This window comes from Zootoca vivipara, chromosome 14 (genome assembly GCF_965207765.1).
Source record: "Zootoca vivipara chromosome 14, rZooViv2.hap1.1, whole genome shotgun sequence".
Classification (NCBI taxonomy): Eukaryota; Metazoa; Chordata; class Lepidosauria; order Squamata; family Lacertidae; genus Zootoca; species Zootoca vivipara.
In genome coordinates, this window is record NC_142597.1 from 32,085,262 (window position 1) to 32,111,022 (window position 25,761).

The 25,761-nt window shown below is 48.0% G+C and overlaps 2 protein-coding genes across 9 annotated transcripts in view; one reads left to right on the forward strand and one right to left on the reverse strand.

Annotated features, from left to right (window-relative positions):
* The window catches only part of LIG3 (DNA ligase 3), a 26,296-nt gene extending 17,304 nt beyond the window's left edge, over window positions 1-8,992 (forward strand). For 5 of the 7 annotated variants that reach the window (XM_088658037.1, XM_035138866.3, XM_088658039.1 and 2 more), the window contains 8 exons: window positions 45-122; window positions 1,159-1,282; window positions 1,476-1,618; window positions 2,437-2,511; window positions 3,717-3,863; window positions 4,852-5,026; window positions 6,480-6,574; window positions 7,013-7,411. In XM_088658037.1, coding sequence (XP_088514163.1) covers window positions 45-122; window positions 1,159-1,282; window positions 1,476-1,618; window positions 2,437-2,511; window positions 3,717-3,863; window positions 4,852-5,026; window positions 6,480-6,574; window positions 7,013-7,246 — 1,071 coding nt within the window. In that variant the 3' untranslated portion in view covers window positions 7,247-7,411. Of the gene's footprint in view, window positions 1-44; window positions 123-1,158; window positions 1,283-1,475; window positions 1,619-2,436; window positions 2,512-3,716; window positions 3,864-4,851; window positions 5,027-6,479; window positions 6,575-7,012; window positions 7,412-8,117 lie in introns of those variants that run through there. The other 2 variants (XM_088658038.1, XM_088658041.1) reach the window with 1 other exon arrangement.
* Window positions 7,939-25,761, reverse strand: part of RFFL (ring finger and FYVE like domain containing E3 ubiquitin protein ligase) — a 38,559-nt gene continuing 20,736 nt past the window's right edge. For both annotated transcript variants that reach the window (XM_035138872.3, XM_088658043.1), the window contains exons 2-7: window positions 24,852-25,052; window positions 18,739-19,128; window positions 16,033-16,116; window positions 14,184-14,391; window positions 12,570-12,593; window positions 7,939-11,410 (exon numbers count right to left, since the gene is read on the reverse strand). In XM_035138872.3, the coding sequence (XP_034994763.3) occupies window positions 11,220-11,410; window positions 12,570-12,593; window positions 14,184-14,391; window positions 16,033-16,116; window positions 18,739-19,128; window positions 24,852-25,037 (1,083 nt within the window). In that variant the 5' untranslated portion in view covers window positions 25,038-25,052 and the 3' untranslated portion in view covers window positions 7,939-11,219. The remainder of the gene's footprint in view (window positions 11,411-12,569; window positions 12,594-14,183; window positions 14,392-16,032; window positions 16,117-18,738; window positions 19,129-24,851; window positions 25,053-25,761) is intronic.

Genomic DNA, 25,761 nt, shown 5'->3' on the forward strand with positions numbered 1-25,761 from the left:
TCCCCCTCTGGTAATCCTTTTTAACTTGGCTATTTCTCTTTCAGAAAGCTTCGGACCTTGCTGATATGATCAACCGGGTCATCCGTGAGGGGCTGGAGGGGCTGGTCCTGAAAGATGTGAAGGCATGTAGCCTTGTGTTTTTGATGCACACACCGGACAATTTATTTCACATAGTTCATCAGCTTGGTTTATTTTTAAAAAATTAATAAATGGTTTACATAAAATGGTACAAAATATTCATTAAAATTGGTAATAAAACCCGTAAACATAATAAAATGATCATAGATAAAATCAACCTTTTTTAAAAAAGCAAAGAAACAAACATAAAATTACATGTCTAGATAGGCTTGCCTAAGCAAAAAGGTTTTAATAGGCATCAAACTGTACAACGTGTCTGCCTAATATCAAGAGGCAGGAGGTTCCAGAGACTAGGCGCATCACACTAAACTATCAGTTTCTTTCAAGTGTGCAACAGACATTATGCTGCACTTGTAAAAGTGACAACTCCACAGATTGAAGCAGTCAAACGGGGCACATTTTGAATACTTTTTAGACAGAAGAGTGAGGTGCAAATGTGGGTTAAACTGAAGATCTCCATCTAGAAATCGTCTTCTCTCTTCCCCTGCCTCTTCCAACTTCACATCTATCTGCTGGCATTGCCCTAGAGCAGGGGTCCCCAGACTTACCGCGCGGAGGGCAGGGGAGTGCGCGCGCAGCGGGCCGGAGGGCGGGGGAGTGCGCGCCCGTGCGCATGCGCACACGCACACGGGCGGGGAAAAAATCGCCGAAAATCGCTTGTGCGCATGCGTATGGGCCTTCCCCGACCCGGAAGTGCACCAGAAATGACCTCTTCTGGGTCGGGAGAGGCCCATACGCATGCGCACAAAGGATTTTTGCCGATTTTTTAGATCGTCGCTGCGCCGCGCGCCGTGAGAGCGGGCGGCGGGGGTCGTCGCGGGCCAGATTGGAAGGCCGATTGGGCCGCATCCGGCCCGGGGGCCGTAGTTTGGGGACCCCTGCCCTAGAGCTTCAGTGTCTATTTTTGCATGCATAAGGACTAGGAGGTTGCTTTTTGTTTTTAAACATGACACACAGCCCTGGATACGCTTTAGAGAGCTCTGGCCAACCGCTCCTTCTTTCTTGCTTTGGCCTGTGCAGAGCCTCTATGAGCCAGGAAAACGTCACTGGCTCAAGGTGAAGAAGGACTACCTGAACGAGGGGGCAATGGCTGACACGGCAGACCTGGTGGTCTTGGGTGCCTTCTACGGCCAAGGGAGCAAAGGTGGGTGTCTTAGAAACCAGCCTCAGAGGAACACTTGGGAGGCCTGGGAAATTTCCTGGGGGGGGGGCCTCCCCATCACTGCAACCAATCTAGTTGGTGGCGGTCCACGGGACATAAAGTCTGTGTTTCCAGTTGAGCTTCTCTAAAGCAGGGGCCCCGTTTCCCTCTCTCTCTGTCTCTCTCTCTGCCACAGGGGGGATGATGTCCATCTTCCTCATGGGCTGCTACGATCCCGACAGCCAGAAGTGGTGCACGGTGACCAAATGCGCCGGCGGCCATGATGACGCCACGCTGGCCCGGCTGCAAAAGGAACTGGACATGGTGAAGATCAGCAAGGTTTGCATCCTGGAGGTGTCACAGCCCTCGAGTGTTGGTTGCAGGGATTCTCAAACCTTTGACAGCTGCTGTCAAGACGGCATACATGGGAACAGGTCCAATGGCCCATCTAGCCCAGCATCCTGTTCTCACAGTGGCCAGCCTGATGTCTCGGCAGGAAACCCACAAGCCAGGACCTGAGCACAAGAGTGCTCTCCCCTTCCTGCAGTTTCCAGCAACTGGCATTCAGAAGCATCCCTGCCTCTGACCATGGAGGCAGAGCATAGCCGTCATGACTAGTAGTAGCCATCGATAGCCCTCTCCTCCCCAGATTTGTCCAATTGTCTGTTAAAACCATCCATCTGGTGGAACTCATTGCTTCTTGCAGGAGCAAGTTCCATAGTTCAACTACCTATGCATTGCATGAATAAGTCCTTTCTTTTATCCCTTCTGAATTTTCCAACATTCAGCTTCATTGGATGCCCACAAGTTCTAGTGTTTCTCCATGCCCTGCATAATTTTTTTAAACTTCACCCATGTCACCTCTTGCTTGGCTTTTCTCTAAACTCAAAAGTCCCAGACTCGGCAGTTTTTCCCCTTGATCATTTTGACAACACTGAGCTAGATGGGATAACGGCCCGACTCCAGTCTTGTTTTGTGGGCTTTCCAGAACAGTTAGCTGTGATTGGCCACTGTGAGAAGAGAATGCTGGACCTCCATGGGCCCTGATACAGCAGCCAGGCTCTTCTTCAAAGATCTTCCAAGGTGTGCAGCTGGTAGGCTCAAGGAATGGGATTATTTTGAAAGTGATTTCCTGTGTCCGTTTCTCTCCTTCCTAGGATCCCAGTAAGATTCCAAGCTGGCTGAAAATAAATAAGAATTATTACCCAGACTTCATTGTTCCAGATCCAAAGGTAAAACAGCCTGAGAAGGAAGGAGGTAGGGAGGGGCAGGAACTGCAGGGCGAGAGGGAATAGGATTGTCCCTGTGCAAAAGTAACAATGGGCTCTGATTTCAGTGTGGACCTTTTTTAGAAATTGTGGGCAGAGGGGCTCAGTAAATGAATTGTTAGTGTCTGGTGTGGCTAGATAGGTGAAGCTAAGCAGATATGAACCCAGTTAGATCCTTGGTTGAGAAACCACTGTTCCACATGAGAGCTTTGTGTGTTGGGGTGGGCTAAAAATTCCACAGTCGTACCTTGGTTCTCAAACAGAATGCGTTCCGGGAGTCCATTTGACTACCAGAACTGTTCAAAAACCAAGATGCGGCTTCTGATTGCAATCAGAAGCCACGCCAGATGTTCGGCTTCCAAAAATCATTCAAAAACTGGAACACTCTCTTCCGGTTTTTGATCATTTGGGAGCCGATTTGCTCGGGAGCCAAGGCATTTGAGATCCAAGGTACGACTGTATACAAAAAATTGCACATTCCTAAACCCTTGGATCTGCCCCATGGCTAGTGGGTAGGGGAGAGCAAGAGAATCCCCTGTACTTCTAGTGCCTATGTGCCAAGCGGGCCTTGTCCAGCAATTGAAGTGAAGAACTTAAAAGCTCTTTTCGCAATAGATAACCCCAAGCAGACCCGGCTCAAAAAGAGCTCTGCCTTGCTTGGATTTAACTTGCACAATTTGAACCATCCTGTCTTCAGCCAAGTATGGTTTAAATCACGAGTTAAATGCGCACAGCATGCGTTCAGCTTGTGTGTGTGTGTGTGTGTGTGTGTGTGTGTGTGTGTGTGTGTGTGAGTGAAAAGTCCCTTTTAATCATATCTGTTCATTTGGTGCCCTACCTCTTCTCTGGATCAAAGACCAAAAGTGGGTTTTCCTATAAACTCAGAACACATACCATGTTGCCTTAACCACTTCTCTCAGATCTCCTGACCATGTTGAAAAAAGAATCTCGTTCAAGTATATTGGGAGCAGATGAATGTTTCTGACTTCTTGAAAACAAGGAAGAGGGAGCATAATCCAGGCTGTGTATATGTGCGTGCTTAATACACAATTCCGCACCTAGTACTCCCAAGACCTAGTACTCTGGCCATGAGGGCTACGCAGAACTGCATTGGGCAGCAGAGAGAGGGTTGGGTCAGCTCATTCTGCGATTGTTGCCTTCTGTCTTAGGAAGCGCCAGTCTGGGAGATCACAGGGGCTGAGTTCTCCAAAGCAGAGGCCCACACCGCCGATGGGATCTCCATCCGCTTTCCACGCTGCACACGGATCCGAGACGACAAAGACTGGACCACGGCCACTTCCCTACCACAACTCCGGGTGAGTCAGCCACTTCTTCTGCTCATTTGCCCTTCCTTCGGAACCAGAAGGAGTAGAACTTCACTTGATTCTTAGGGGAAGCAGCTGTAGCTCAGTGATGGAGCATCTGTTCTGCATGCAGATCCCAGGTTCAGTCCCCAATGACATCACCAGGTTAGACTGGGAAGGTTTCTTCTGCCTGGAATCTAGGAGAGCCGCTGCCAGTCAGTGCTGAGCTAGGTGAACCCATAGCTGTCAACCCTCCCCTTTTTTTGCGGGAAACTCCCTTATTCCAAGCCACAGCTGTCAGCCTTCCCTTTTTTGCTGGAAATTCCCTTATTCCAGCGCCGCTAATCCTGGATTGTTAGATATACCGGGCGTAGACTGTCCCCGGGATAGGTGAGGCTGCTGCTGATCCCTTATTTTCAAATCTGAAAGTTGACAGCTATGGGTGAACTTGTGGTCTGCCTCGGTACGAGGCAGCTTCCTCTTGTTTCATAGAATCATAGAATTGTAGAGTTGGAAGGTACCTCAAGGGTCATCTAGTCTAACCCCCAACCCTGTAGTCAGAACCAAGAGGCCTAGAATGATGCTTAGGTATGGGTGGCAAAAGGCTTCTGTCTGAAATCCTGGAGAGCCGCTGTCAGTTAGTGTAGGCAGTGCTGAGTAATATGGACCAAAGGTCTGGCTCAGCTTTATTTGTACATGTGTGTTTGTAAATAGATTGATAGATCTTTTAAAATTATCATCCTTTTCCTTTCAAGGGGAAGGGCTGCAGCTCGTTGGTGGAGTATCTGTTCTGCATGCAGGAGACCCAAGGTTCAGTCCCCAACAGTCTCCCCAGATTGGGTTGGCAAGGTTTTTCCTGGCTGAAACCCAGGGGAGCTGCTGTCAGTCAGTGTAGACTATATTGAATACAGTACTGAGCTAGATGGACCCGGAGGCACCTTCCTTTGTTCCTTGGCTGAGGGTTTCTAATGGCAAATCCCTGTACTCTGGCGGGGGGCAGGAGCTTTACCAGTTGTCCAAGGAGAAGTCTGACTTCACTGTGGTCGCCATGGAGGAGGAGAACTCCACAGCTGGCAGCAGCGGAGAGACAGAAGGGCAGTCGAGGTCTTCCACTCCCCGCAAGGCTCTGAAGCAGCCCTCCAGCAAGTCCCCGGCAAAAGCTAAGAAGCCTGAAGGTGTGGGGGCTGGGATGTTTGTTGCTGTGGGAGGGGGTGGTGGGGAGGGCTGTTGAAAGTTCCCTTGGGCATCAAACCCTGCCCCAAATACAGACACACCCAGCTGGGTTCCTGCTTTGTCTTTTGACAACACATGGTGAGAGGTGCAGCTGTAGAAGCAGGACCTTTATGGTCATGGCCCCAGGGCAGCCCAAAGCCACAGTTCTTCACTCTCTGCAAGGTGCACCTCCCTATAACTCCCAGCATCCTCCTTGGTCATTGGCAGGCACTAATGGGAGTTGGCCATCTAGCAAACCACAGGTTCCTCCATCCCTGCAGTGGGCATTGTACACTGATCAATCTGTCAGTTCATCAGTGATGCTGTTCCATTTTTGTAATTCATGCTTTAGTTTTCTCCATGTCTCTAATTATAATAGTTACTTATTTTTTGTTCTGGAAGCTGCTCTGAGCTTTGGACAAGCAGCATAAAATTGTTTCTGGATAATAATAATTTTTATTTATACCCCACCCTCCCTGGCCAAAACCAGGCTCAGAGCAGCTAATATCACATATATAACATGTTTCCATAAAATCAAGCAATCAATTAAAATACATCCTAAAATCAAATCAGAATCAAAGTGAAATCCAATCAGATGGCAACCCGCAAATTAGGGATGGGGACCTTAAATGCTCACCAGGCCTGTTTATACTGATTGTATATGAGCCTGCAAGAAAAATTGGGAGGCCACTTTCATGCAAGTTCTTATAAGGAGGGTGGGGGGGGGGGAGTCAGACTGGACCCCAGCCAAAGGCCTACCGTCTCTCATGGAGGGGCAACACCCAAAGCATGTTCTGTGCCAGTCCCTGCCACATGCTTTCCAAAACCCTCTCTGGGCCACCCTAAAGCCCATCCAAACCCTAATATAAAGACAGACTGTTGCAATCAAGTTGCCTGTCAGTAGCCAGGAATAGGGTGATGATCGGCCACTGTGAGAAGGGGGGAGACTGTATTTCAGTTGGTGGAGCACTCACTTGGTACCCAGAAGGTCCCAGATTCAGTCCCCAAGTGGGAGACACTCCTGCATGAAATGCTGGAGGTGCTGCCAGTCAGTGTAGACAGTACTGAGCTAAATGGACCAATAATCTCACTCTGTATAACAGCTTCCTGTGTTTATTTGAGAACAGGATGCTGGACTAGATGGTGCAGATAATTATTTTATAACTGGTGCAGATAATTATTTTAAGTGATCAGTTTCCCACTCCACAGTTTATGGGGTAAGGTGAGCTAGAAGACCAGTGCACTTTTTTGAGAGAGAGTGTTTTTAAAGTAGCATTGCATGACCTCTTGAGTGGGAAGAACGCATCACCACAAGATGCCCACCTTTGACCCTTCTGCACTGCCCTCTCCCTTCTCCTGGCAAGGCACCCTAACTCACTGATGTAGAATGTTTTGTTGTCTTTTTTTTCTTTTTAGCCAGCAAACCTGTAGAAAAGTCCCCGCTGAAGAAGGCCACGGAGAAGCGAGGAGAGAAGAGGAAAGCCTCTGAGCTGGAAGGAGAGAAGGGGAAGGTAAGAGGACCTGACCTCCTCATCCCTCTCCTGGGATACGGGTATCAGTGGCTACTAGCCAGGATGGCTATAATCTGCCTGCACTGTTGGAGACAGCATGCCTCTGAATACCTGCTCCTGGGGGGAGTGTACTCACCACCTGCTTGCGGACTTCCCAGAAGTCCCTTGCGATGCATTTTATTTTCAAAGGAAGCCTTCCAGTGATGGAAATGCTTTGTTGGGGGCTTTTCAGGCATTGACAATCAGTGCCTGCAAAGCCCCTTTTGTCCAAGCCCTCCCCCACCTTCGGTGATGTCAGGTAGGTGTGGCTCGGTTGAAGCAACCTCGTGGTCCAAATGGAGAAGTCCTGTGGGCCGCCAGTTCCCAACCCACCATATAGCAAGCTGAGTCCCTCCTCACTCACCATCCTGTTGTGTCCTCCCATTTCTCCATCCGCAGATGCTGCTGGATATCTTCACTGGGGTGAAGCTGTACCTGCCTCCCTCCGTGGAAGGCTTCAGCAAAATCAGGCGGTATTTTGTCGCCTATGACGGAGACCTGGTCCGCGAATTCGACACCTCCTCAGCGACACACGTCATGGGGGACGTGGAAGAGAATCCATCTGCCAAGCAAGTCTCCCCGGACTGGATCTGGGAATGCATACGGAAAAGGAGGCTGGTAGCCCCTTGCTAAGCTGGTCTTTGGCCCATGTCAGGGCCACAGCAGCCACAGGGACAGGTGAGGGGAGCGAGGTGGCTTTTAAGGATGCCTTAACTACATTTTTAAAGAAAAGGTTTAACACCTTTTGGGATGAAATTTGCAGCTCTGATAAACTGACATCATGGAAATCAAATTAAATATCACCTCATGGGTCTGTTCTTATTTCTAGGAATAAAGGGGCACAATTGTGTGTCCCGTCCCGTCCCCCCGTCCCCCCGGCAAAATGAAAAGGTGGTATTTTAAGTCTAAGAGAGAAAGTCTCCAACTATAAGGTCAAGACCCACAAGTGCAGCAGAGCTGTCACTGCCATGCAAACTCCTCAGCCAAGTCTGAAGGTTTCTGCCTTTTACTCCCCTTTCTTACAAGAGAATCTTCTCCTACCTCCTCCCCATGTCCCAGTGGGAACATGTTGCCTGGCATGGGAAGAGGCTGTCTTTCCAATTTCCATGGCTTCACACTTGACCATTAGCCTGACCACTGTAGTTCGTATGTGTTGTGAAGTGACCAGACTGCTGATGGGAGCTTTAACACATTTCCACTGGCTGAATACCAGCCTCAAATGATGCACGTTTTCTAAGAGCATCAGAGCACATTGCTACCGAAAACCTACTTGGAGCAGGGAGGCAAAGGAGTGTATCTGCTGTTGAAAAGATGACAGAAGTCACTTTTTTATAAGGCATTTCCATTTTATTATAAAATTATAAGGCAGGATTCAGTTCCACCATCTGTAAGAAACTGTGTGTGGTTCAACAGGCCTCAATTAATAGACTTAACTTTCACGCTGATACATTTGCTGTATTAAAAAAAAATTAAAAACTTCTCAGACGAATTTTATTTTCCACAGCTTTAAGGCAGCAGCTTCCTGCCAAGTCACAAACCAGCATCACTTTCACCAGATCACAGCCCAGGAAGCATAGCCAGCTTTGCAGCAAACAAAGGAGAAGCAATCAGTTAAGACCAACTTGTGCACTTGTTACCGAGACAAACATAAGCAAGTTGAATGGGTGGGGAAATTCCCATCTCCCACCACACACTTTTTTTTCTTCTTCCTGTATCTAGCTCTGCTTTCCAGAGTTAACTGCTAGACACAAATCGTTCCCTGTTAAATCTAATAATGCACTTAATTTACCCATGTGTGTAGACCAATGTATTTTCCTCATTTAATGAGCTGCCTCCCCATCTATCCCAAATTTATTCCTTACTGATAAGCTCTCCCTTATGAATGATCAAAATCCATCCCCTTGATCTTTTTTTAAATCGTTCCTCAAAACTGCAACAACATACCGGTAAGAACTTCACCAAAGCTTGAGGGTGGGAGCAGGAAGAATTGTGCAGACAAAGTAGTATCATTCTCGGATTGGCTTTCCTGCAACATTAACCCCATATAAACTCCATCCCCACAGCTTGTCAGCCCATCCAGAGCTTGGAGAGTGAAGTTAAGATCAGAAAAATTGGCAAAGGCTTTTCCTACAAAGGCAAAGGAAATTTGGAAGATCAAAAGGGGAAATGGCTCACATAGGGTTTCCACCACTAGCTGTGAAAATTGGAAATAACGGAATGCTCAGGCTTTTCTTCACGTCTAGTCTGTGCTGTTTTGGTACAGCTCCATTGCTGAGGCAAGTAAACAAACAAGATTAGCTCTTCTCCCCCTAGGCACAGGTGTGTGAGTTATAAAAAAATCTTCCAGTCCTTGAGTAAATAAAGCAGCAGCCAATTAAAGTTGTTCTTTGGTTTAATCGCTCCCAAGCAGAACTTTTTTCCCCTTCACTGTCCGTACTGGCTAAGCTGGCAGCAAAAGTTATAGAGGCATATGCAGACAGCACACCTGTCTAGCAGCAGCAGCAGGTGCTACCCAGGAGCAAATAGCAAAGGGTGAGGGTCCCATCACTTTGCAGGCCCACAATTCAGGTACAAATGGTCCAGTTTAGAAGCCAGATCTTTGGAACGAATGGGGCATCATAGTGGATATCAAACATGGTGCATGCACATGATTATTTTTTTCTGGAAAGACTGGTGCCTCAGAAAGCTATGCTGCCATGAAGATTAAAGCATTCAGAGAGGGGGGAGAGAGAGAGCCTTGCTACCACAAGGAAGGATGTAGCCTGCCTTTTTCCACAATGGACGTGTCTACCCGCAGGGAAGCAAAGACCAGCAGCAATACGCTGTCTACAGCCCCACTCAGCATACACACTTTACGCCCAATACTTTTCCCGCAAGCCCCTTTCTGTAACCGCGCAAGACTCAAGAAGTTTAAGGCAAGTTTATATTACTCAACCCCCACCCCGCAACCCTTCATCTCTGCGAGGCACTTAAAATACCTGGAGTTTGGTCCAGAAAGGCCACTGGGTCCACTTGAGAGTTAAGACACTGCTGAGGGAAAGAACAAGCAGAAGAAAAAGTACCATTGTTGTTTAAGGCTTTTGAACCACAGGGGAGAGAAAGGCAGAGAATGTGTGTAAACAGAGCGGCTCTCCCTGGATATTTCCAAACCCATGTCTGAGAGTTACTGATGAGAGGCTCCACCGTTAACAGTAAGAAGATGGGCTCTCCTTAAGACAGGGATATTGTTCTCTTCTTCAGGCAGCTACTTGTTTAAAAAAAAAGTCAGTCCATGTTCAGGGGAATTGACAAACCAGAGGCGATGTCTGGGCGATGTATGAAGCCGGCACTCGAGAGCTGATTTCAGGCTAAAAGGGCAGGGGCCCTTACCTGCAGGAATCTCCCCTGCCATTGGCAAAGTCCTCTCTTCCAAATTGAGCCAGCACTCCAGCAGATGGCTAATGGGCTTGCCTTCTCAAAACAAGGCAACTGAGGTGCCATGGTTTGGCATCCATAAGGCAAAACAAGCATTTTAAAAAATAAAAAGCCAACTAGCGTGCAGTCTTTGGCCTCCTGATGAGAAATTTGTCCATTCCAGTTTCACAGCAGAGTCGCCAGAGACCCAACAAAATAATCTCAAAACTGTCTACCCACACTAATACCATGATTTATCAGCGCACAAGGGCCTTTGGGGAGTTCAGAGACACATCAGAATGAGGTGGCTGGTTTTACCGCTCCCCAAAATGAAACTCCTCTAGCCAAGGTCCATTCCAAAGGGTATGGCCCTCCTTTCCTACACAGAACAGAAGACAAAACTAATTCTACAAGTAAACCCAGGGCTCTGCAAAGACCACTGTGCTTGCTCACAGGAAGGGGGTGGTAAACAAAAAATATATGAAACGCAAGGAAGTAGCCCTGACGACACTCTTGTGCCAATAAACTGGACTGAAATGTCTCCTTCACAGTTGCAAATCCGCTCCCAGTCCCACCTTGCATGAACGGGAGGGACGTTCCTCACCATGGCCACCAGGAAGCCACATGTTTGCTTGGATTATGCATCCAAGGCAGCATTTAGCCTGACCTGCAAGGCTAGCAAACAAACCGAAGAGGTCCTTGTGTTTTCTTTCACCAAAAAATGTAAAAACGCTTTGAAAAGAAGAACATGTCCCAGAAATTAAAACGCTGATGTCCCTATAAATGGCCTCTTTAAAGAAAAGAGGAGAACGGAGAGCAGCGAGTTATCTCTTCCTCTTTAGACCACCTTGTTTTATTCACTCCAGAGGGGAAGAGCCTCAACGTCAGGGGGAAAGCCATGCCTTTTGTTGATGCCCTGTCGCAAGAAGACAGGGAGGGAGGGAGGAACGGCACATCGCTTCCGAGATCTGTTGAGGATTTCCAGCTCTCCAGGCACTGCGGTATAATGTACAGTATCGTACGTGTGTGGGGAGGGGGGGGAGCCCAGCCTATCACAGCTCTTGAGTCTTTTTGCAGTTCCTCCATCCCTTGCCTCGCCTGTCGCCTTAGGAATGGAGGGGAGGAGGGGCTGGATAGCTGGGACCCATCGGCTCTCCGTCACAGTGGGGTGAGTCTTCTAAGACGATATTCTGCCCTGCTTCGGACAAAGCCCTTAAGACCTGAAGACATGGACAGCTCTGATCACGTACTGCCGGCAGATAGGGCACTCGTTCATGCGCTTCCCACACTTGGTGCAGGTGACCATGTGGCCGCACTCCAGGAGGACGCAGTCAATGATTGAGTCCATGCAGATCTTGCAGAGATTGTCCTCCGAGCCAGGGAGAGTGGCATTTCCAGATGGAGCTGGAATGGCAAAGGGGGGACTTGATTGTAAGAAAAAGAAAGCCTCAAAGCAGTTTACAAACGGGGGAAAACAATAAAACTATCAATAAAAAGTTATTTAAAAGGTCCAGAAAAATAATTAAAATCAACAATAAGCTAAACACAGATTAAGACTTATGAAACATTCTACATGTCTGGATATATAGTTGTTTTAAACTGCTTTTAATATGCTGTACAGTCGTACCTGAACGCCCTGGAACTCGGACGTTTTGGCTCCCCAACGCCGCAAACCCGGAATACTGTTTGCGAACGTTCTTTTGGAACCCGAACGTTTGACAGGGCTTCCGCAGCTTCTGATTGGCCACAGGAGCTTCCTGCAGCCAATCAGAAGCCGCGATTTGGTTTTCGAACATTTTGGAAGTCGAACAGACTTCCGGAACGGATTCCGTTCAACTTCCAAGGTACGACTGTACTAGTGTTTTAACATAAATGTTGGTTTTTCTTTGTTGTAACCCGCTCTGGGAGCTTAGAGTGAAGGGTTGGTTAATAATAATAGGCTTGCCTAAACAAGAATGTTTTTAGCAAGCATCAAAAAAGTGGTACAGTGAAGGTCCTTTCCTGATGTCAACAGGCAGGGAGTTCCACAGAGTGGGTTCTGCCACACTAAAAGATCAAGTTCTTACTAACATGGAATGACTGTTCTGTGGCACCTGTAACAGTTTGGATCAGTCGAGTGGGCACATACGAGGTAAGGTGACCTTGCAGGTAAACTGGTCCCAAGTTGTTAAGGCCTTTATATACTAACACCTTGAACTCAGCAAATCAGCAACTACCGTAGTGGAGATTTCTGAGCAGAGGCGTTCTCTGCTGATGGGGTCTCACTCCTGTCAGCAATCGTACTACACCTTCCAAATCTGGAACAAGGGAAGCCCCACATGGAGCACACTGGGGGGGACTCTGTGGGGAAGGGGCCCATGTCTGAGTGAGAGCCGTTTCCCAAAACTTCCCAGCATCAACTCTGGGCTTTGCCATTTTAAGATTCTTATCCTGTCATCATTCATCATATATGATTACTTGCTGTCCATAAATGAGAGAGACAAAGCCCCCCTCCCCGCACCAAATAAATGCCCATCCTTCCCGTTGAGCAACTATTTTGAAAGGAGAAACAAGGGCTGCTTACCAGCTTGATCATCCGTATCAGAAACTGGAAAACAGAAAAAGGAGAAATTTGATGAAATCCTATTGCAACAGTGCTCAATATAAATGAACAAGATGTGTCGTTCCCTTGCTACTGCCTTCTGGGAAGAAGGGAGTGGGGACTGGAAAAATATACTTAGGAGGAAAGGGAACAAAGCTCTGGGAATGAGAGGTGGGCCAGAGGCTCTTACACTTTTTATGCCAATTTCATGAGACCCTGCGGCTGCATCAGGCCAATGGCTCATCTGGTCCAGCATCCTGTTCTCACCGTGGCCAACCAGATGCTTGTTAGGGGACCCAAGTGCAAGAGCCCCCTCCTTTCCTTTGGTTTCCAGCAACTGGTATTCAGAAACATTGCTGCCTCCAACTGTGGAGGCAGAGCAGAACCCTCATGGCCAACGGCCCTCCATAGCGTTGTCTTTCACAAATTTGTCTAATCCTCTTTGAAAGCCATCCAACTTGGCTCCTCCTAAGGGCGCGAGTGCCATAGATTAACCATGTGCTGCATGAAGAGGGACTTTCCTTTATCTGTCCTAAATCTCCCAACATTCAACTTCATGGGATGTGAATGGGTTCTAGTGCAGGGAGGGAGAAAAACCTTTATCCACTTTCTCCATGCTGCGCAGCGTTTCACAAACTTGTAGGATGCCGCCTCTTACTCAACTTTTCTCTAAACTGAAAAAGCCCTCTCATTCCCACAGATATACAAAGATATGTGCAGATGAAATATATATACCAGGGGTGGCCAGCTCCCGAGAGACTGTGATCTACTTTCAGATTTAATATCTGGCAGTTCAGCTCCAAGTTGTTGAGCTTTTTTTAGCGAGGGAAATAACCCGTTTTGAAGAGGTTCAGGGAATTTTTGAAAGCTCTTCTGAGAGAGGGGGAAAGCACGCTATTTGGGGAAGGAACAGAAGCAGCCACTAACCTTACGATCGCTGACAAGATAAAAGCCTACATTTCTAAACTCCGGCTTCCCTTCGGCAACAATAGAGGCTGGCGCAGGGAGAGGGGGCGGGGACCAGCGATCGACCGCAATCTACCAAAGCCTCGTAGGGATCGACCAGTAGATCACGATCGACGTGCTGGACATCCCTGATATACGCCATGGGTTGGCAAACTAAGGCCTGGGGGCTGGATCCGGCCTAATCGCCATCTAAATCCAGCCCACAGACGGTCCTTTTATTTAAAATGCATCTCTGGGTTATTAGTGGGGCATAGGAATTCGTTCATTCCCCCTATATATATATATATATATATATATATATATATATATATAGTCCAGCCCCCCCCCCCACAGCCCCCCACAAGGTCTGCCGGACAGTGGACCGGCCCCCTGGTGAAAACGTTTGCTGACCCTTGATATATACCGTACTTTTCCGTGTATAAGACTTGGTGTTTTTTTTACTAAAAATAATGTTTAAAAGGGGGGGTAGTCTTATACATGGGGGCAATCTTCCCCCCATTTTCTTAATTTTGAGTCCCCAAAAATAGGGGGCCTCTTATACACGGGGGCGTGTTATACACAGAAAAACACGTTGTTGTTTGTTTGTGTGTGTGTGTTTGTGTATTCCTCCCCCCAAAAAAGAATCCTTACCCAGCTGCTGAAGGTCCTTCTCTTTGTACAGGCGGGTCACTCTCTCCATCAGCTCCCATTTCTCACAACAGCCCTTGTAGTTGACAAAGTTCCGAGCGAGGATCTCCTTCAGCTGCCTTACGGAGAGGGCATCGATGTCTCTCACACTTGTTAGGTCAGAGAGGGATGCCCTCCGCCCCGGAACTAGGTTATCCTCCGAGTCAGTGGACTGAAATACAAAGCAGTTTGCGGGTAAGGCTGCAAGGCTTCAGCCTGGCTCTGCTGCAGCAAAAAGGGGGGTCCTCTCTATCTGCTAGCCAGCCAAAATCAGCTGTCTCTCCAACACATGCCAGGTTTTAGGCATGAAGGCACAGACTTTACAAGACGGGTCTTCGGGTGCAGTCACTGCTCTGCTACGTGGAAGTCACACACATCAATGTTTCACCAAGCACATGGGGGGTGTAAGGATATCTGAGCACCCGGTGCTAGAAACCGGATTTCTTTGCCTGCAAATGCCTTTCTAACCTGGACCCATGAACTGGGGGCAATATTTATCAGGGTGAAGATTGTGGCACAAATGTGTTTAGCTTTAACAAAAACACACAGGTGGTAGAAACCCAAAGACTTTTGGACTATAAGTCCCACCAGCCCCAGCTAGCATGGCCAATGCTCAGGGATGGTGGGGGGCATCCTCCAAAACTTGCACAGGGCACCAGGCTGGGGTAGGCTGAGCTATGGGAAGAAGAGCTGGAAACCAGAGAGCGGGGAGAGAGAGGGGCTACAACAGCAAACTTCAGTCATCTCTCCTCCTTGATACTAAGGAAGGACTGATCAGTGTACTTCCTTTAAGTGCAACTCCATCCTATCCCATTTCTTCATTAATTTGTGGTTTTTTAAAAGAAAAAAACCCATATTCAAATACAAATTCAATGCATTTCTAAATAATACTTTTATCTCAATGCATTTTCATGCTTTGCAGTACGTTTGTCTGAACCAAGAACTGGAATTACAAAATTCGGAGAAGCACAAAACCCAAAGGGCTATCATATTTCTGATCTTTGTATTTGCCTGGGAGTTGCAAACTAGGTCAGTTTGTTCTAAAATGTGGACTGAACAAATTCCTATCCTGACATCTTACACACAACACAAAATCCCCTAATATTCCATCAAGTGATTGGCTGTGGCTCACTTTTGGAGCCAATATTGGTGAAGACGTAGGGCATAAATAATATACCACACAGATAGAGATATACACATCTCTCAAACAAAAAGATCTACAATGTATTTCGGAAAGTTGTTTGCCTGTTTGCTGGGCATTCAGACACCTTTTACGCTATCAGCATCCAATTTTGCATGATGGTTCCTGAGACTGAGGAGCAGGTTTTCGTGTATGTTTGGATACAACTGTATGCCTTTTTGAACCTAGAGGGCAGACTGAACCTTTCAGAACCGCACAGATTTTAGCCACCGATTTCAAAACTGCATTGGCTTTTTTGCCTTCCTAGATTGTGTGTGCGTGCACACACCCCATGGCATTTCGAAACTAGAGCAACGTGAAACAGGTTTCAAGCCACATACTATCAGCTGGTGGGTATCAGAGGACAGAGACAGGTCCACCAGCGAGGGGACATCACACTGTGAAGTTCAAGCTGTGGAGCTGCGGAAGCAGAGGTAAGTGGACAAAGATTGCATAGGGCCACACGTAAATGGTTTTACAAGTAAATGTGGGGCTTGAACCCACCTAGAAATCCATCCGCTGCACCCCCAAGGATCCCCATAATCCTTTTTGGTATCCAGAGCACTCATTACACCCCCTGGCCCACCCCCACACGGCCTCCCCGTTCTGGCTGCATCATCGGCCCTCGCCTACCTGCGTCTCCTCCTCGGTCAGTGCTTCCACTGCGTTCTCAACTTCCGCCATGTCGCCCTGGCTCGGTAAGACATGCCCATTTGCCTAGGAGGAAAACAGGTGCTGCTGAAAGACTGGACTCCCTAGAAAACCCACCATGGAGAGACAGAAGAGTCTAGAAAAGATGCTGGACCATCCCTGGAGGACCCTGGACCCACCCAAAGCTGATTTACTGCTGCTGGCCTGATGCAGGGTGGGATGGGGTGCAGAGGGAGGGAGGGACAAAGAGGAAGAAAAATTATTGGTTCAATGTGAAGAGTTTCTGGACTAGGGAGGAGGTTGTGGTTTTGGTGGGAGCATTGCTTTGTTTACCATTTGCATATGGTTGTTGTTATTATCAGTAGTCGTAGTAGTGGTGGTGGTATTACTACTGCTGCTAACTACTACCACTACCACTACCAATGCACTTGCTATTGTTTAAAGAGATGCTATGTTGTTTTTTCCATAAGTTGTATATTATATGAAATGATAATGTATGATTCCCTCCCCTCTTTTCCCTATATTATTACATATGGGCATCTATTTTTCTTTAACATCAGTCGCTTTGGGTGATAGCAAGTTTAATTATACTGTATAAGCAATCAATTAATAATAAACAGAAACTCTCCTTGGTCCTTCTTGAACTCTAGAAGGATGCACAAGGAATCACAAGAGGAAGACTCTAAATGCAGACCTGTTTGCAATCTGGCTCTCACAACTCTGGGACTTAATGTCAATGGCCAAACTGACAACTCCTGTCCAAGTGAGTCAAACAGGCAAGAAAATCACTACTTTTCCATCAGCCTGGCATAATTTTATTGCACATCCAGCATCAACGGAACAAGGTTATAGGCTTCTGAGAATACATGGCGGCTTGTGGAATGGTACCTTTGTATAAGAACTGAAATCACTGGATAGCTCAGTCGGTTAGAGCATGGTGCTGACAACACCAAAGTTGCAGGTTTGACAGCTGCATATTCCTGCATTGCAGGGGGTTGGACTAGATGACCCTAAAGGTCCCTTCCAACTCTATGATTCTATGACCTGAAATGCAATTAAATAGGCATGTGGTGCTTCTGTGCGGTGCTGATATGTAAGAACAAAAAAAAAAATCACCTGCATATGAATCACTCTTTACAATATATATATTGCAAATAAAGAAAAACAAAAATAATGGGGTGGGGGGAACCAAGAGGAAACTCGGGAGATCCCAAACACACCCAAGCTGGATGCCGAAATTGCTCCCGAAATTGCTGGGCCCCTTTACCTTAATGTTGACTAAGCCCCGTTAAGACCACCTAGGCTTGAGTAGGGAAACCCTAGGGTGGTGTCCCCAAGGCCCGGGTCAGTCATGATTGAGCTGCAGGGAGGCACCAGGTGCCCATGCTGGGAAGGCCTGGCTCTGCCCTGCTGCCTTCCATTGTGACGCAGGGCTGACATCATGGAGAATGCAAGCCAGCCTGGCTCTTTGTGACACAGCGCTGCAGGGCCAAGGGCACTCCAATCTCTGCAGGGCGGCTGGGTGCTGCCCACCCCCCGTGTCTTGTGGAGGGGTAGGTGGGCAAAAAGGGCTCTGTGGTCTCCTCCTCCAGCTAGCCTGTGGGCTAAAGGGTTGAGCCAAGGCAGCACACAGCAGAACGGTGAGAGGCTGCCAAAGAGCTGCATGAGGTTGGTCAAGATCAGTGGTCACCAATGCAGCGCCCAAGGGCTTAGTGGTGCTCTTAAGAGCCTTCCCCTTGCCTGCCCACGCTCACTGACCCCTCGGTGATGAGGGCGGTTTCCTTTTCCTCCCTTGAGAAAGACACAGAACTGTAAGAGGAAGCAGGGAAGAGTGCCACTCTTTCCCACTTCCTCTTTCAGCTCTATGGGTTTTCCCAAGGCTCAGGTTAATTCTACTGGTGTTCATGTGGGAGGGAGAAGAGGCAGAAGGGAAGGCACCCACAGCATTGAACTCAAAACTAGGGAGGGGGCTTTTTTGGTGGTGGCACCCCAGTTACACAATGCTCTCATCTGAGAGGCTCACCTAGCACCTACATCAGGATTTTCTCAGGAGGAAAGGGCCATAGTGCAGTGCAAGAGCATCTGCTTTGCATGCAGAAGGTGCTGGGTTCAAATTCAGCCAACTGCAGGTAGGGCATGGACTGTCCGAAGCCCCAAAGAGCCGTTTCCAGTCATTTGTAGCCAATTCTAAGCTAGACGGAACAAAAAGGCAGCTTCCTATGTCCCTATATTCTTTCTGGAGTTTCCGCATTATTTTTATAACGCTGACGAGGCTTTGTAATGTTTTCAGGCTGGTTTTACACCAACCTCAGAGGCAGATTTAGGGAAGCGCAAATGCCTCCGCCGCTCTGGGCACCGAGCCTTGGGATCACTGCAGGGTGTTGCAACTGTGACGTAGTTGTGAATTGAGCAGAACGGAAAGTGAGAGGCACCAAATCTTGGCCTCACACGGCACCGCTGAAATTGGAAAGACCAAAATCCAGCCCTGCCCACCTTAGCACTGGGGCACACATAGGACATGATAGGCTGGGCAATATAGAAATGTCAAGACTGGTAAATAAATAAAGTCTTCGTATGAAGCTATGAACCCTTGAAGAGCAAGTAAGAACCTTACGAAGCCGCCCAAGAGTAAGGGCAAAGGACCACACAGGTGTTTCGACAGGAGATTAACACTCGGCCAGGCAGTACCTGCGGCTGCTCTTCAGTCTGCAAGGCAGGGTCTGTCGAGGCCCACTCAGGAGGGCAGTCTGGTGAGGTAGGTGCAGGGGCCTCTAGCTCCTGGGCAGGGGAGACGATCGTCACCGGAGGAACCCGGGCAGTCCTGTCCCCCTGGGGAACCATAGTGGGCTGTTGGCCCATGATCAGACACACCAGCTCGTCCTTCTCGCGGCACATTTCGGTGGAGATCTCCCGCAGCTCCAGGTAGTCCCGCAGGTCTTTCACTTTCATTTTGATCAGCTCCTCCCGCTGGAAGGCTGTGGCCCGGAACCGCTCACAGAGGTGGCAGAGGCAGGGGCCGCTCTCCGGCTGGTGCGAGCAGGCCAGGCAGAAGGTCTTTTTGCAGTCCAGGCAGATGTGCTGTCCGGAAAAGTGAAGAGAGGAATGTCAGGCGGAGGCAGCCGGGGCAGAGAAGACACAGGCCAGTGCTTCCCAAAGTGGTCAGTGGCGCCCCCTGGGGGAGAGGTAGAGTTAAATGACTATCGGACGGGTATCACTGGACCACGTTCATCAGTTCTGTTGAATTAATTAAACTAAACAGTTGTAATTGCAGTTTTTTAAATAAATGTGCAATTAACTGTCACTGTTTTGAATGTTATTGTCCTTTTACCTTCCTTAGAGAATCGTGGAAACAACTAATCAGAATAATGCTTTTTATAAGGTAAGGGGGTACTGGAGATGCGATTGCTGAACCGGGGTGGGACAGTGGCTCAAACAAGTTTGGGAGCCTCTGAGATAAGACAGACTCCTGTATTTTTAGCTGGGTCTCAAAAAAAGAAACAAGCTTCTGGGCACTGTAGGATCCTGGATAACAAGACACTGATAAATCAAGCTGAGCCAACCGTTCATATGATTGTTTTGTACTGCTTTGGTTTTCAAGGCATCTCATGTCTTTGTGGTACCTGTGTATATTTTACGATAGTTTTATAGACATAAGGAAATTGATGGCTTGTTAACCAAGAAAATTAGAAGTTGCCGATAGATTTAAATAAAAATGAGTTGGTAGCCCAGCCAAGGAGGGGGAAAGAATGGTGTTTTGCTATCCCAGTTTTGAGACTGCTTAGGATTCAGAATTCAAGGAAAGAATCTTCACTCATACCATAAAAATCTGAACATAAGTCATTGTTGCAACAGTACTTAATGCCTGCTTCTGCTTAGGATCAATACAACGGATAGAGAAAGCCCTTTGCTGAAGGGCTCAGTAGCAAATGATCAAGTACCAAAATGATCAAGGAGTTGGAGCAACTCTCCTATGAGGAATGACTGCAATGTTTGGGACATTTTAGTTTAGAGGAAAAAAGCATGTGACGTCAAGTTTATAAAATTATGCATGGCACCGAGAAAGTGGGTAGAGAAAAGTTTTCCTCCCTCTCTCATAACACTAGAACTGTTGGACATCCCACAAGGCTGAATACTAGAAGATTCAGGACTCGTAACAGAAATTCCTTCTTCACACAGCGCATAGTTAAACTATGGAACTCCCTCCCACAGGAGGCAGTGATGGCCACCAACTTGGGTGGTTTTAAAAGAGGATTAGACACATTCATGGAGGAGAGGGCTATCAGTAACTACTAGCCACGATGGCTATTGCTCAGCGTCCACGGCTGGAAGCAGCAGTTGCTGGAAAGCAAAGGAGGGGAGAGGGCTGCTCTTGTCCTGCTTGACGGTTTCCCACAGGCATCTGGCTGGCCCCTGCAAGAGCAGGATGCTAGACTAGATGGGCCACTGGCCTGATCCAGGAGTCTGTACTTAAATGCTCACCTTACACATATGTGATGGTATGTCTGACTCAGTATAAGGCACTGCCCCAAATTTTTAGCCGTTTTTTTTTAATATCACATTTTTACAGTGGAGAGGGTGGGGAGAGGAGAAATTACGGGTGCCCCTTGTGTCATGGAGATAATTCAGTATAAACTGCTGACATGCTCAGCGAGCGTCCTGCTCTCCATGATCATATGATGCTCCCTCCATTTACTGACTGCAGCAAAATGAAGGCTTGCATGCATGATGCAGCAATGCTGCTCCCTTGCCTTGAGTCTGAATGGAGCCTTGTTCTGAGGTGACCTTTGGCTGTAAATAAACCAACCTGGCTGACTTAAAAAGTGTTCAGTAGAAGCAAAACTGGAATGGTGAGGATCTTGGGACACTCAGCCACCACAGCACTTCCAGAGAGCTTCAAAACAGGCTCTCATTCCTTAGGAGAAAGCCAGCAGTCCCTTGTGGTGTGCTGGGGTAGCATTTGCGGTGGCTGGCATTTTAGCCTTGGGTTCAAATCCCAGCCCTGCAGTGAAATTCACTTGATCGACCTCCTCAAGACTTCCCACATCCCAGAAGTCCTGTCTGTCCCAAGTCAGCTCTGCGTCTAGTACCCCAACCCAGGAGGAGTTTACATGTAGGGGTGGGGCCGTGGCTCACGAGGGGACCGGGGCAGGGGTAGTCACTGCCTCTCAGCCTGGTCTACCTCACAGGGTTGGTGTGGAGTTGAAACGAGGAGGGTGGAACCATGTATATTTCCCTACGACATCACAGACTCAGCCGGATCTACCTCGCAGGGTTATTCAGAAAGTAAAAGCTGCGGCGGGAGTGGGGGGAACTGGGTATTCTGCTCTTCTCTCCTTGGACTAAGCAGAGGATTAAAATTAAACTAACAGATTGAGGTTGAATCCTGACAAGACAGAAGTACTGTTTTGGGGGGATAGGGGGTGGGTGGGGGTGGGGGACTCCCTGGTCCTGAATGGGATAACTGTGCCCTTGAAGGACCAGGTGCGCAGCCTGGGAGTCATTTTGGACTCACAGCTGTCCATGGAGGCGCAGGTTAATCCTGTGTCCAGGGCAGTTGTCTACCAGCTCCATCTGGTACGCAGGCTGAGACCCTACCTGCCCGCGGACTGTCTCACCAGAGTGGTGCATGCTCTAGTTATCTCTCGCTTGGACTACTGCAATGCGCTCTATGTGGGGCTACCTTTGAAGGTGACCCGGAAACTGCAATTAATCCAGAATGCAGCAGCTAGACTGGTGACTGGGAGCGGCCACCGAGACCACATAACACCGGTCCTAAGACACCTACATTGGCTCCCAGTACGTTTCCGAGCACAATTCAAAGTGTTGGTGCTGACCTTTAAAGCCCTAAACCGCCTCGGTCCTATATACCTGAAGGAGCGTCTCCACCCCCATTGTTCAGCCTGGACACTGAGATCCAGCACCGAGGGCCTTCTGGCGGTTCCCTCACTGCGAGAAGCAAAGCTACAGGGAACCAGGCAGAGGGCCTTCTCGGTAATGGCGCCCGCCCTGTGGAACGCCCTTCCATCGGAGGTCAAGGAGATAAACAACTACCTGACATTTAGAAAACAACTAAAGGCAGCCCTGTTTAGGGAAGTTTTTAATCTGTGATATTCTAATGTATTTTGGTATTTGTTGGAAGCCGCCCAGAGTGGTGGGGAAAACCCAGCCAGATGGGTGGGGTATAAATAATAATAATAAATAATTAAAAATGCCATAAAAAAGAAGAAATAGTAAGATATAAGAAAAGAGGTCCTATATTGGAAGGTGTGGCCAGTATAGAAAAGTTCAAGCAATTAACTTTCAGGGAAATGAGTCCAGAGTCAAAAGTTGGGCAATATTATTTATTGGGGCCCAAGAGAAGTGTCACAAAAGCATGGCAAGGTCTTTGGGGAGCGGGGGGGGGGCATTGCTATGTTGGCAGTTAGGCAAATCAAGGGTTAACCATGGTGAGCTGTTGCAAACTAACCCAGGATGGTTGGGAAGCTCACTGTGCAAGGGAGTTGTGTGTGTGTACACAAGCACATAAGTGCACACACATTCCATACAAAGGCTCCACATCCGCCTCCCTTTCCCTTGCCATTTTTCCATCCAAGAACGTGCAGGAGGTCAGATGCTTTCCAAGATTCTGAAAGGCTGGCTTCCTGCCACCCGAACGGAAGACTTCCCAGGAGAAGAAAACACCTCCTCATTGAAATGGACTTCTCCAAGTGAGAAAATGCCTATCCTCCTCCGTACCCGCCCCCAGGGTGACTCAAGCGTGCCAGAACTTAAGCCTGTAATACAAGGAACCAGACTGTGCAGGGAAACATACGCTTCCACCACAGGCATTTCTGTGCGACACAAATGTGCACGTTTGGAACAAAATGTGCAAGTTTGGAACAAGTTTGGGGACAGGAGAGAATAAGGGGGCTCTTGAACCTGCTGTTTTAAAACAGTCTCCCCTAACCTGGTGTTCACTCCAGATGCTTTGGACTACAACTCCCATCAGCCCCCACCAGCACAGGAATGGCAGGCTTTGATTTTTTTCCCCAATCCTGGCTTATGAAAATGGCTATAGCCAGCCCTGGGCTGACCCTAAATCAGCCCAGAGTGCCTTCAAATAAAATTATGCCTATGAGAGCCACCTGTCGGGATCCTTCTAGAAAACCCCGTTTTCTAGATTGGCCAGCTGATGGCTTTCATTGAAGTCTGCTGGCAAGACTCTGCTGCTGCTCTCCAGTATTCAAAGGTTGTTGTTGTTTAGTCGTTCAGTTGTGTCCGACTCTTCGTGATCCCATGGACCAGAGCACGCCAGGCACTCCTGTCTTCCACTGCCTCCCACAGTTTGGTCAGACTCCTGTTCGTAGCTTCGAGAACACTGTCCAACCATCTCATCCTCTGTCGTCCCCTTCTCCTAGTGCCCTCCATCTTTCCCAACATCAGGGTCTTTTCCAGGGAGTCTTCTCTTCTCATGAGGTGGCCAAAGTATTGGAGCCTCAGCTTCACGATCTGTCCTTCCAGGGAGCACTCAGGGCTGATTTCCTTAAGAATGGATAGGATTGATCTTCTTGCAGTCCATGGGAATCTCAAGAGTCTCCTCCAGCACCATAATTCAAAAGTATCAATTCAAAGGTACGGTGCCCTTAAATGTGGAGGCTCCACTTTCCTAGCCAGGCTAAACCTCTTTCCTGAATTTGTCCAATCTCTCCTGCACCCAACCTTTTAAAAAGCCATCTCAGCAGGCAGGGACCACTACCTCAGCTTGTCACAGTAAGCTGTTGCTGTTGCTGTTAACTGAATTTATATGCAGCCTGTCAGGGATTGTTCTAGCAGTGAGCATTCCCTGACAATCGCAGAAGAGAGGCACCCTGGCTCAGGCAGCATCCTAGAGCCCTTACTGCAACCTCAGACAGGATATCAGGGGGAGGGATCAGGGGAAGTGTCCAGCGGGGAGATGCCTCGCCCTTTTAAGTTCATGCCTGACTTAAGACATTCCAAGGTGCGCAGGCGCGAAGGGAGGAGGGCAGGAATCCCACGCTTACTATGCTGGGGGAGGAGCAGACGCCAGGCATTGGGAGAATCTTCGTCAGACTGATCGGACATGTATTCTTGCTACTGAATCACATTGTAAATATCAGGCAAAATAAAAGCCTTAAAGACAGAATGGCTGTAGTACGAGTTTCTCAGAAGTAGCCAAACAAGGACTGTGACACAGCCCTATACCTGCAGGGGTCAGAGCGGTTCACAGGATAAAATCAGAATACAAAACCATAAAGTACATATAAAAATAAAAACAATAACCCAATAACCCAAGTTCCACAAGTTAAGCTCTGTTGGAAGCACATGTGCTTTCTTTCTCTCTCTCTCTCTCTCTCTCTCTCTCTCTCTCTCTCTCTCTCTCTCTCATAAGTATCCATTCAACTTCTCATCAATATTATTATTAAGAATAAAAATAATTACGTTCCCTTCATCCTAAAGTCCCAGGATGGGTTACAACCATGTAAAATATGCAATTCAAAACATTTTTTTTAAAAAAAAAAAACTTACAATTACAAAAAATGCAATCAATCACAAAAAATAATATATACAGGCAACTCCCCTTTTGCAAGGGGGTTGTGTTCCAGCTCACTGCGCACCTAAGTCCAACTCTGCCCTCTAAGTGCAGCATTGTGAGCCGACGTGGTCTCTTATCCTCATCACAAATAATATTCATATACCGCTTAATATGCAAAACCCCAACACAATTCCCATGAAACACAGTAAGATAACTAGAGCAGGTTCCCGCAATGGGCTCCCAATGTGCAGCAAGACACCCCACTCACCTTAAGGGAGGCGTTGCTGAAACGGGCCCCGCAGCCTTTGCAGCCCTGCTCAGGGCCGGTGGGTGAAGGGAAGGAGCTGTAACCGGCGTTGGCGTAGGCTTGCGCGCGGGTCCCCTGCTGCGGGCGGTGCTGGATCTCCTCGGGCTGCCCGTTCAGGCAAAACCAGTTGCAGCATGTCGCCCACATGATAAATGGTTAGAACTGGAGAGGGGAGTGGGTGGGAAACGAAAGCCAAGATCAGTCAACTGAGTTAAGAAAGCCGGTTTATTCAAACAAAAAAGCCTGGGGAGTAGGAAGGAGGGCAGCACAATACACATTTCGGAGGGCAGCCAATCTTTTTTTTGCTTTGCAGGGAGATAAGAATGCCCTTGCTCTCATAAAAGCAAGAAAGGTGAGCTCGTTTCTGGATGGGACCAGTTCAGATTGCAAGGCAGAGGAAGGCTTACGAGAAAGAATGTTACTTCAATGCACAGACAGATGGAAACACACGCGCAGAGCATGCCTGGAAAACCCCTTGCCTACAATATGCTGCTTTTCTACATGCGAGGAATCTTGATTTGTTTTTTATTAGGATTTAATAAGGAAACAGCAGTAGGAAACAGCAGCATCTACCAGCTGACATCAGTTCTGCTACAGCAGAACACTTTTTAAAGTGCTCCTTCTATGGTAGCATGCACTTTCCTTTGAAGGAAAGCACTTATTCACAGGGCATATGATTAAATGGCGGAAGTCTGTCTCACCAACATGGATGGCTTGAGGACAAATTTATGTAGGAGAGGGCTATCAATGGCTACTAGCCACAATAGTTCTGCTCGGCCTCCACAGTCAAGGGGCGGTAATGCTTCTGAATACCAGTTGCTGGACAGTGCTCTTGCACTTAGGTCAGGCATCCCCAAACTTCGGCCCTCCA